The 12,500-nt window shown below is 43.5% G+C and overlaps 1 protein-coding gene across 1 annotated transcript in view; it reads right to left on the bottom strand.

Moving 5' to 3' along the window:
- Window positions 1–121: 121 nt before the first annotated feature.
- The window catches only part of gjd1b (gap junction protein delta 1b), a gene marked incomplete at its 3' end in the record, with an annotated part of 173,527 nt that continues 161,148 nt past the window's right edge, over window positions 122–12,500 (bottom strand). Inside the window, exon 2 of the mRNA XM_084333133.1 lies at window positions 122–974. Within this exon, the coding sequence (XP_084189259.1) occupies window positions 122–974 (853 nt within the window). The remainder of the gene's footprint in view (window positions 975–12,500) is intronic.

Here is a 12,500-nt window from a genome sequence, read left to right as displayed (position 1 = left end):
GAAAAAGATAAACTCTCTTTCTCTTTTCTCTCACACTTTCACTTCCTTGTTCATTCGCGACTTCCGCTTCTACCCCTGCATGGCTCCTGCTCTCTCTCTCTCTCCCTCCCCTTTCCCTTCCTCAGACATAGGCCGACTCACTGGACTGCGTGCGCCCCAGGTTGGGCGGCTGCGACATGTGCCCCGTGTCCTTCTTCCGGATCTCACAGATGGACTTGCGGCGTGCCTGCACGCCCCGTATGGCCGCCTTGATCTTCCTCCAGCCCAGGTGGTTGAGCTCGGCCAGATTGAGCAGCACGCAGATGCCGCTCACGGCAAACATGAACACCAGGAACACTGTCTTCTCGGTGGGCCGGGACACGTAGCACTCCACCTCCTTCAGACACGGGTAGCGGTCACACTCGAAGATGCCCGGCACGCTGAAGCCGTACAGGAAGTACTGGCCCGCCAGGAAGCCGATCTCCAGGGCGTTGCGAAACACCACCTGGATGATGTAGAAGCGCGAGATGCCCTCCTGGCGGAGCACCTTGGACTTCTTGCCGTGCATGATGCCGCGCGGCGTGTTGGGGATCTCCTTCACCTCCAGGCAGTCGGGCTCCTCCTTGGCGCCGTCGCTGCCGCCGTGCTGCACCAGGATGCCATTGATGTTGCGGAGCTTGCGCATGCCGCCGTCCCGACTGCCGTACGCGTCACGCTCCAGGATGGGGTAAAGGAAGGAGTAGCGGCGGTCACGCTGCTTGGCCGACTGGTGGACAGAGTAGGTGATGAAGCAGAGGCTGGGCGTGCACACCAGGATGATCTGGAAGACCCAGTAGCGGATGTGGGAGATGGGGAAGGCCTTGTCGTAGCAGGCCTGGTTGCAGCCGGGCTGCAGGGTGTTGCACATGAACATGGTCTGCTCGTCCTCGTACACGGTCTCACCAACGATGGCGACGATCAGGATGCGGAAGATCACTACCACTGTCAGCAGGATCCTGGGATGGACGAGAAAGGGGGGGGGGGGGGAGAAGGATTAGAAGCTTAGAAGAAAGATGATGAGAAGAAAAGATGGATACAGGGATCAGAGGATCTGTTTTTGTCATGAATGAGTCAGTTTGCAGTGAGCGCACAGGGAGTGACTTGGTCGTTTTGGTGGCGACGCATCAAAATGTCACCCATTTTAAGAGTGTTCACACATGTTCTTCCTGTGCCCCAGGACAGTTCAGTCAGTATTTGTGAATACGCACAACTCTCTCCTAAAGCTACAAATCAGAGAGACTCCAATCGGCGATGTAAACTCTGGGGCTGCCCCACAGACAATAAATGAGGCCATAAAATGGTTATGCAAACTCTTACACCTAAATCTAGTCTAAATCTAAATCTTAACCAGAATTAAAACCTAATTTGGTGTTTAACCTAGTTTGTCATCATTGACAAAGAGAGAGACAGTGAGAGAGGGAGAGACAGTGTTGGGAAAGTTCACTTTCTACATGAACTAGTTCAGTTCACAGTTCAATTTTTTTTAAATGAACTAGTTCAGTTCATAGTTCATAATTCAAAATGTTGAACTAAAGTTCATGGTTTCAAAAATGAACTAATTTAGTTCTTTTTAGTTCTTTTTAGAATTCTTTTTTTATTATAGATAAATAGTGGGGCCCACACCTCCTGAAAGGAAGCGTTGTTGCCTCTATGCATTGCACAGTGTCTTTCATGGGGTAGCAGCACACCGAAGATCTCTCTATACCACATTTGTAAAAATGGAGGCTTATCCTTAATCCAGTTTATCAGAATGCATTTCCGGGCTGAAAGTAGAAGTTTATCAAATAGTTTGAATTGTAAACTATTTTAAATGCATACGACGACGTCTAGAGTCTGACTCTGACTGAGCGAGTGCTGCTGCTGCTGCAGCGCCTCTCGGCTTCTGCGGCGCAGATTCTGCTGTAAGCCTGTTCCACTGCTTGTTGTGAGGAGGAGTCTGATGATGTAGCCAATAGCAGGGGGTGACAGGCACGTTGCCAGATCGGGTGGTTTTACGCATAATTTTTGTCCTGTTTACAGTGTGTTTTAACTGAGTTTTCGGCTGAAATGCATATGAAATATGGCACATCTTTGAACGCCGTTATAACAGAGTGCTGAGAATTAACGCACTTTTGAACTCCGTTACACAGGGCTGAGAATGAACGCGTTCTCAATTACGTTAATTTAGCGGATATACAGTACGTTCAGTTCAAGTTCGCCCAAAATACATGAACGATCGTTCATTGAACGCGTTCAGGTACATCACTGGGGAGAGAGTAATCCGGACATCAGCTCATTAAAAAAAAAAAACCTCCTTCCTGACAAAAGAAGCCATTCAACTCCTTGTCCAATCAACAGTCATCTCCCGCCTCGACTACTGCAACGCACTGCTCGCTGGCCTCCCGGCCACTGCCACCAAGCCTCTTCAACTCATTCAGAACGCAGCGGCCCGCCTGATCTCAAACCTACCGAAGTCGGCCCATGTCACCCCACTTCTTAGGGACCTGCACTGGCTCCCCATTGCTGCACGAATCCGCTTCAAGGCCCTCGACCTGGCATACCGTGCGGCAAAGGGAACCGCTCCCGCCTACCTCCGGTCAATGGTTTCTAACTACACACCCTCAAGACCCCTACGCTCTGCATCTTCTGTCCGCCTCAGACCTACTCCTATCCAAGCTCCGGGAGGGTCATCAAAGAGAAGTCGCCTATTCTCAGTCCTTGCCCCACAATGGTGGAATGAACTACCCACCCCAGTTAGGACAGCCGAAACCCGTCCAATCTTTCGCCGTCGACTAAAGACGCACTTCTTCAACCATTATCTGAAATTTTATTTATTTTTTTTTAATTTTAGGAAATCTAACCCTAACTAACCTTACTGTCATGCACTTGTCCTAATAAACTAACCTACACTGTAGCACTCAACACCTTGATGAACATTGTTACTCAGCTGATAGAGTTGTGCCCTTCCTGATGACTTGTCGTACAGAACTTGTAAGTCGCTTTGGATAAAAGCGTCAGCTAAATGACTAAATGTAAATGTAATCCTAGCCTGTAGCCTGTATCCTGCAAAACACAAAGTAAGAAACTGAATGAAGGAGCAGAGGTATAAATGACCAGCGTTCTACAGCACCAGCTGACCTGGGACCAGCGTTCTACTGCACATGCTGACCTGGGACCAGCGTTCTACAGCACCAGCTGACCTGGGACCAGTGTTCTACAGCACCAGCTGACCTGGGACCAGCGTTCTACTGCACCAGCTGACCTGGGACCAGCGTTCTACAGCACCAGCTGACCTGGGACCAGTGTTCTACAGCACCAGCTGACCTGGGATCAGCGTTCTACTGCAAAGGCTGACCTGGGACCAGCGTTCTACAGCACCAGCTGACCTGGGACCAGTGTTCCTCTGCACCAGCTGACCTGGGACCAGCATTCTACTGCACCAGCTGACCTGGGACCAGCGTTCTACAGCACCAGCTGACCTGGGACCAGTGTTCCTCTGCACCAGTTGACCTGGGACCAGCATTCTACTGCACCAGCTGACCTGGTACGAGTGTTCCTCTGCACCAGCTGACCTGGGACCAGCATTCTACTGCACCAGCTGACCTGGGACCAGCGTTCTACTGCACCAGCTGGCCTGGGACCAGTGTTCCTCTGCACCAGCTGACCTGGGACCAGCATTCTACTGCACCAGCTGACCTGGGACGAGTGTTCCTCTGCACCAGCTGACCTGGGACCAGTGTTCCTCTGCACCAGCTGACCACATGGTCCCAAATATAATTCTGGTCCTAGTAATGGTCCCACATGGTCTCTGAACTTCATACGTTGTTCATGTGGTCATTTTCTGAATATTGTAAAGACCTTGTTATATAGAGGAGGAGGAGAGACGGGGAGGAGCGTGTGAGGAAGTAGAAACAGGATGAAGGATAGAAGGGAAAAATAGAGGTGCAAAAAAGAGAGAATGAAGGTTGAGAGGAAGTTCTGAAACTGGACAAGAAACAAATGCCTGGAACACCTTGAATGTTAAGGTTAAAAGATTAGAAGATTGTTTTGTTCATTGCACCCGGTGGAACATCATAGAATAGATGAAAGAGTCAAGATCAAAGATGGTTTTACACTCTAAAAAAAAAGTCTGGATGTTGGTCTTTTGAGTCCAAACCATCTCTCTCCTTGTGACAGTAATAGTTCTTACAGTAGAATATAGATATCAAATGAAAATCACAGGTGGCAGCTTGACCCATCACTCCACCGCTCTGCCTGATAAGGACCAGAGAAGAAGAGTGCCGCCAGCGCTCGTTTATCAGCCACCACAGAAGAAGGGCTGTCAATCATCTTATCTGGACAGGGTTCTGCCATTTCAGATTGAACTTGATGTGTACTGGTATGTGTGTGTGTGTGTGTGTGTGTGTGTGTGTGTGTGTGTGTGTGTGTGTGTGTGTGTGTGTGTGTGTGTGTGTGTGTGTGTGTGTGTGTGTGTGTGTGTGTGTGTGTGTGTGTGTGTGTGTGTGTGTGTGTGTGTAGAGTTATTTTTGGAAGTGTGCATGCGTGTGTCAAGGTGTGGGGCTGTGAGATGACACATCTCTCTGTCTAATTTTAGTTTATTGTGCATCATTAGACTCAGTTGGCACGGTAACCCTCATCTCAGCCCAGCAGATAGATCAATGATTCATATCACGACACACATACAGACACACACATACATACATAAATGTGCGTGCACAAGCCCACACACAAGGAGTAATCCTTTGTTCTCTCATATATTTTACCTTCACATACAGTAAGCCCCATTCTCTCTCTCTCTCTCTCTCTCTCTCTCTCTCTCTCTCTCTCTCTCTCTCTCTCTCTCTCTCTCTCTCTCTCTCTCTCTCTCTCTCTCTCTCTCTCTCTCTCTCTCTCTCTCTCTCTCTCTACCCTCTCCCTCTCATCCCCCTAGCAACAGATGAGTTTGAGGTGTCTGCAGTTTAGGTACTACTATATTACCATATTTCTTTGTGTGGTAGTGGGGAGGATGGTGGGTTATTGTGGTTGCAATGAGGCGAGGCAATTCACTTTGTGTGTGTGTGCTTCCATGCGTGTGTGTGTGTGTGTGTGTGTGTGTGTGTGTGTGTGTGTGTGTGTGTGTGTGTGTGTGTGTGTGTGTGTGTGTGTGTGTGTGTGTGTGTGTGTGTATGTGTGTGTGTGTGTGTGTGTGTGTGTGTGTGTGTGTGTGTGTACCCAAGCATGTGTTCCGATCTTCTGCCTGCAAAACAAAAGGGCAAACAAGTGCATCGTTTTTATGTGTGTGTGTGTGTGTGTCTTTGTGTGTGTGTGTGTGTGTGTGTGTGTGTGTGTGTGTGTGTGTGTGTGTGTGTGTGTGTGTGTGTGTGTGTGTGTGTGTGTGTGTGTGTGTGTGTGTGTGTGTGTGTGTGTGTGTGTGTGTGCAATGCATGCACTAGGGCTGGGCGATATGGCCTAAAAATAAAATCTCAGATTCTTTTTTTTAAATCCGATTTCCGATTTTAATCTATTTTTTTCTCTTGAAAACTAGAAACGCCTAGGAAATCATTCAAATAACCTTTGTTTTTATTTGACACAAAAAAATTATCAAACCAAGATGAATTTCCCTATTGGGATTGAAGTGCAAACCTAACTTTCACCAATCTTCAACCTGTTAAGCCTTAAGGGGGACCCTGCTTTTCTTGCACAAATCGATCAATAGAGACCGTATTAGATCCCCAATTATCAGATCATGGGGTATCATTGGAAAGCCACACTCATTGTTACTTGGATGTTAAGAGGTTAATGTTTTTAAATATATTTTTTTTGTAGCCAAGAGTAAAGACCATAACCCTATCAAAAACAGTAGTCAAAGTGTATATTTTCATTTTTACCGATGTTTTATACGATTTATCGGAAATACGAATTTATCGGAAAATGCTAATTATCGTAAAAACCGCAAGGAAATGACTAAATCCAGATTCAACCCTGCCATTGTAAAGAGGAGCATTTTCCCTATCCATAGATGTATGATTTGGCCATAATAAGGTCAAGGTCAAGTTCAAGGTCAAATATGAATTTATAATTAAAATCGATTATCATTAATTACTGTATCTACAAATCCTTCTGTTTAATCTTCCCTTTATTCATTTGCTTAGATTTTTTGTACACATGATCTCAATAAGGTGGTGAATGAGCTCAGTGAGCATTTTCTCGTACCCCGCAGATTTAACATGATCAAAGATGCAAAAATCATAAATCATAATTTATATTCTCCTTTTCTTCATTACAATTTACTCAGCCTAGTAACAGACACAATATTTCTGACACTGGAAATACATACCCCCAGGTCCCTAGATGTTCCTAGATACCAAGAACATGCAAATTGACCTTGCAGAAGTGGAGCAATCTTCCATTTACTTAGGCATGTACCTTTAGGCGAAATCTTCCTACAGCTTAACAGGTTAAAAATAATTTATAATAATAATATATATATATATATATATATATAAAAGGTTACACTTGATCAAACAAAGATGAATGTCCCTATTGGGATTAATAGTGCAATAATTGCTTTTTCACTAAACTTCACTTAAAACAAATAAAACGTGCCTCTTGATCATCAAACAAGAATGAATTGCCCTATTGGGATTAATAAAGTGCAAATCTAACTTTCACCAAACATCACTTTTTGTCAAAATAAAAGGTGAACCTAAAAAAATTTAAATCTTTTTTTTTTAAATCGATTACAAATGTTCAAAATCGTCCTAGATCATTAATTCGAATTAATCGAAAAATCTATTAATCGCCCAGCCCTAGCATGCACATGAGTGTACAGTATGTGCGTGTGCATTCCAGTGCACCTGTTCAAATGCATGCAGTACAGTAGAGTAACACCATCACAACCCTCCTTTATTCTATCATTCTTTCCTCTATTTCACTCACTTGACCTCGCTCCATCTCTCTCTCACCCCAACTCGATCTCTTACTCTCTCCATCTCTCTCTCCCGCTCTCTGTTCTCTCACTCTATTCATCTGTTTGTTTTATCACATTCTAAGCAAATGTTTTCTACACAGGTGGCTTTGAACCATGGCAGAGAGAGAGAGAGAGAGAGAGAGAGAGAGAGAGAGAGAGAGAGAGAGAGAGAGAGAGAGAGAGAGAGAGAGAGAGAGAGAGAGAGAGAGAGAGAGAGAGAGTTTGTGCATGTGAGTTCTAGTTAGCTGGCTGCCTGTTGTGCAAAGTACTTATTAAAGAGTTAATTAGAGTGTCTGGTTTCAGGTGGCTCCACATGTTCTTGTATCTTCTGGCCACAATAAAGATCATCACTTAACAGCCACGGTTCTCTAAGGACATTAATGTAGTCGTCAGCGGTTTATCACTTTGTAATGTCCTAATCACCGTTTCCATGTTTCAAAAAGCAGGTGTATGATTACAGAGTGTACACAGTGCCCCCCCTCATTACACCCCTGGCCAGAGAGACCAGACGAGTCCAGGGAGTCGGCTCTACAGCCTGCGGAGGTCAGGGAGTTCAAACAGATTCACAGCTATGATTAACCCTGACTAATTAGTAATTACCATTGTTTATAGTGACGATGGTACAGTAGCGATTATAAATATGAAGTGATGAATCACCATCATTACCTCACACAGAACACAGCTGCCTCTCCCTGAACGTCAGCAAAACAAAAGAGATGATTGTGGACTTCAGGAGGTCGGGGGTCAAGGACTACAGCCCCCTCAGCATCGACGGGGCACCGGTTGAGAGAGTGAACAGTTTCAAGTACCTCGGAGCCCACATATCCGAGGATTTGACCACAATGGACCACACACATTGACAGTGTTGTGAAGAAGGCACGACAACGCCTCTACTTCCTCAGGCGCCTAAGGAAGTTCCAAGTCAGTCAGAAGATCCTTAGGAACTTCTACTCATGTACAATAGAGAGCATCCTGACTGGCAACATCACCTCCTGGTTTGGGAATAGCACTGCACAAGACCGTAGCAGACTACAAAGAGTGACACGTTCAGCCGAACGCACAATTGGAGGGGGGCTTCCCACCAGTGGCGTCGTTAGCCCTGGGCTTCCGGGGCTTTAGCCCCGGATGTTTTTCTCCTAGCCCCGGATCTAAAAAAAAAAAAAAAAAAAAAAAAAAAAATTACATTTTTTTTTTTTTTTTTTTTTTTAACTTTTTTTTTTTTTTTTATGTCAGCATCCCCATTGTCTGTGCTGAATGTTTGTTAGTGTTTGGTATTTTTTGTTGGTTTTTAGTACTTTTAAACATTTTTAGTAAGTCGTTTTCATTTGATCCTATAATTCTTTCATTCACCGATTTGTGGACTTTTTTTTTAGTGTCCTGAAAGGCGCCTTATAAATCAAATGCATTATTATTATTATTATTATCATCCAGGAGGGAAAAGACACTTTGGATAGTAGGGACTGCATCTCTGCCTGTCCTGACCAGGAAACACTTTGCAACTGTGATCTCCTCTGGCAATAGTTGGATATTGTAATGTGTGGCGAGGGGTTGCAGCAATTCCACTGAGAGAAACTGGTCTGAGGCTGGATAACATGCCTGTATGCCTCTCATAAATTGTTATCCAACTCATGAGAACCTGCTCTCAAGCTCTTGCAGCATTCTGTCGACGACTGGATAGAACAGTCTCTGTCTCAGCTGATCTCCTGAGCTGAGGTCTGAGCTTGTGCCACAAGATGACTCAACTACATACTCGTCCATCCTTTTCTGCTTCCTCCTTTGGCTGGTAGTATGTTCCTCAAACCAAAGGCCATTACATATGGCCTTTGTCCTGTCATACATGTCCACTGCCATCTCTGATGTGCGATAACCTTTGAGTGTGTCCTGCACTGTGCTTTTAAATAGTACAGATATTGAAGATGTGCACTTTAACGCAGCAGCACCTGGAGCCATCCATACCCATGTCCAGTGTCCTATAATAAGCTTTAATCGAACCTCGGATAGTCCGGTTGGTTTGGGGTGGTGTGAAAGCTCATTCACTCTTGCAAGTGAACCCTGCTGCGGTTCATTTGAGATGTGAATGCAAAGCGGACCAAAGGCAGGAAAAGACCCAAAAATCGAATATTTTTTTAATGAGAAGACTGAAACATATGTATATAATGAAACACACAATCGTTTTTTTTCGATTGCCTAAGCATGATTTTGAAAACGGGGCCCGGTGTTTCAAAACACACAATTAGCACAACCACACACACAATTATCAGAACACCTCAGATCCTTTGCTAAATTAAACACTTGTCAAAACCATACACTAATTTTGTTACCATATGAAACACACGTTACATAATGACTTAATTCTGTTTGAACCAGTTACACACACTGCTGTGCTTAACCTAAAACACATTTAGCAATTCTACTTCTCAGTGATTAGAGTACTGTAAGTGAAGTACGCAGATAATGTGCAAATATACAATAAATTCACCAAACACTACACAAGACCAATGCTGTAGACTGATGAACATATAATTTATTTATCTACATATACCCAAATCAATGATGCAGACTGATGAAAAAAATTACATTTTCTCTCCATATAACCAAATCAGTCAACATTTCAACATGGAGAATCACAACAATACATGTCCCAGTTTTCATGCTACTATGTGCATAACACTGTAAGTTCAGCAAATATCAGACAAACATAAAATACTGTATCCAGTACAGGTTAAAATTACAGTAACACAATTTTTTTTTGAAAAAATGTAAACAGAAAATACTAGACATTATCTCTTTGCCTAGCTGGATCTGGCAAGATAATTTTTTGTTGTGATTCTCCATGTTGACTGATTTGGGAAAATGGGAGAAAATGTATATTTTCATCAGTCTGCATCATTGGTTGTCTTGTGTAGTGTTTGGTGAATGTATTGTATATTTTCACGTTCTCTGTGTACAGTACTTCACTCTCCTTCCATTTTGGTTGAAGACAGGTGAACTCACCTGCTGCATTTTTATAGTGCTTAAACCTGATTGTGTATCTACAATTAACTGTGTTTTTATTTTGTTATTGGTGTATATGTGTATGTATGTACAGTATATGTATATATATTATATGTATATATATGTGTATATATGTATATTTGTACTCCTGTTGGGGCTTCTTGGACCAGATCAATGTTTTATCTGGCTAAATAAATAAATAAATAAGAAACTGATGATTTGGTCCTGTTAACTTTGAATTTTCTAGGGACTGCCCATATCCCTCTCATGGACCTGGACCTCACTTTGAGAACCTCTAATGATTCTAGTTATTCAGTATTCATCTCTAATTAATCTAAAATTGCGTATTTCTGTGCTTAAAAAAAAAAAAAAAAAAAAAAAAAGGGGGGGGGGGGTGACCCCCCCCCCTCCACCCCCCTGGGCTGAAGCCCCCAATGTTTTCTAACCCTAAAAACGCCCCTGCTTCCCACCCTCCAGAACATTTACAACAAGCGGTGCAAGGGGAAGGCTAAGAGAATTATTAAGGACTCGAGCCACCCGAACAACTGCCTCTTTGAACTGCTGCGGTCAGGCAAGCGATACCGGAGTCTTAAGGCGAGCACGGAAAGACTCAGAAGAAGCTTCTATCCCCAGGCCATCAGGCTGCTAAACGAACAATAAACACTATGCAACAACCATCAAATGCACACAGCACACACACCCACACGCACACACTCACTTAAACAAACAACACACTGCAGCACCCACTCTCCACACTTTAGATCACACAAACACACTTTATATTTATTGATAAAGGATTTGCACTACAACTCGTACACCTACTGTAAATTGTACCTAAATTGCACCTCATCCCATTTCTGCCTTGCACTATATAGTATTGTATATTAGTACACTGCACAGTATTGTATATTATATGGTAACACAGTTACGTCTATTCTGCATCGAACATTGTACATATGTCTATACTGAACACTGTGACCTCATTTTTTTTACTTCTAATTTACATGCTATACTATGTTATTTTATTTCATACTTATCTTGTCTTGCACAGTCTCTGGAGCGCAACAGTAAGAAGCATTTTGTATAAAAGTATTCTGTACTTCTGTATGACAACTATTAAAGAAACTTGAAACTTGAAACACAGTTGTCTCCTATGTGGACCTGACTCCTAGACACACACATCCATAGATCGTAAAATACATGAATAGGTCTAAGATGATGACAACAGAAAGAGAGAGAGAGAGAGGTGCTAAACGTGTGCAGAGAAACATACACATGCTCCCCTATAGCGGTAATCTACCAACCAGTCAGCCAGTCAGCCAGTCAGCTAGTCAGCCAGTCAGCCAGTCAGCCCGTCTTCTCATTAGTCACTCAGTCAGAAAGATGGTTTCTGTAGCTTTCTGAGATGTATTGGAGATCAGCAGTATTGATACAGCAGTGATACTGGATACGTGGGGATCAAATCTTATATCAAAGCTGGTTTACTTTGACTGCTTGCATGTGTTTCATGGACATTACAGACTGTTCAGTGTTAAAGTGGCTCCAGCTATTAAAGCATTTGACCACAATGTACGTTAGGTTGTCAGTTTGCTGTGAGGGTCTCATGTCTTAAAGGGGCAGTTCACTCATAATAAAAATAAAGAAATCATAGATAATCCACAGACCTTGCTGCGAACAGTTTCATTTAGGAAAAAAGTTTCTAGTCATACTAATATGGTGGTTGTTACTTCGGTAGAAAATAGTTCTTAAATTAAACTGTTCACAATGAGGTCTGTGGATTATCTTGAGTAACTGTGTCCTAAATTCTGAAAGACACTGCTGTTTTTCAAATACGTTAAACTCACTTTGAGATCCACTTTGAAACCGAGTGCCATTCAGCTCCATTGTATTGGGGTGATGGCAGACATTTGTACGGCAGATATCTCGAAAACTAGGAGAATCACACTGAAACTATCTGGATAAATAGATAGCGCTCTGGGTAAGAGGGAAATAACTTTTTTGGGGTGAACTGCCCCTTTAAGCCCAATTTTTTGCAGAAAAATATTATATTTGGATATTACATTGCCTAAGATGGCTGAGTGACAATTTGATGAATAATAATGTTTCTGTATATCTAAAATCATGAAAAAAAATTAAAGATTTTAATATAGGCTACTCTACAAAGATGATTTAAACATCAAACTGGGCGAATTTTAGGAAAATGTTGATCATGGTAGAATAACACCTCAAAGTCAAATTGAATGGACCCCCCGCACACCCCCTCCCCCCTTCTTTCTAAAGAGATATCTGTGCCAGGTCTGCATTCCACACAGCACAAGCGGTGGCCACACAGTCAGCCCGTGCCACACAGCACCTTAGCCAAATAGTTGGTGGATGGCGTTTGGCCATGCACAGGGTAATCTACCGGCTGCGGGGAGGCTTTGCCAGTCTAGTGTGCCACAGCTGCGGGGTCAGAGGTCAAAGATAATCCTCCTCGACGTCCGATGCTGCACGCTTTCACATCTACCTCTCATCAAACTGCAGGTTGCAAATGATGACTCCAAAATGTTATTACCAATCT

Source organism: Notolepis coatsorum (genome assembly GCF_963971535.1).
Source record: "Notolepis coatsorum genome assembly, chromosome: 1".
NCBI lineage: Eukaryota > Metazoa > Chordata > Actinopteri > Aulopiformes > Paralepididae > Notolepis > Notolepis coatsorum.
The sequence above is the reverse complement of the archived record's forward strand: the minus strand, read 5'-3'. Positions and strand labels throughout refer to the sequence as shown.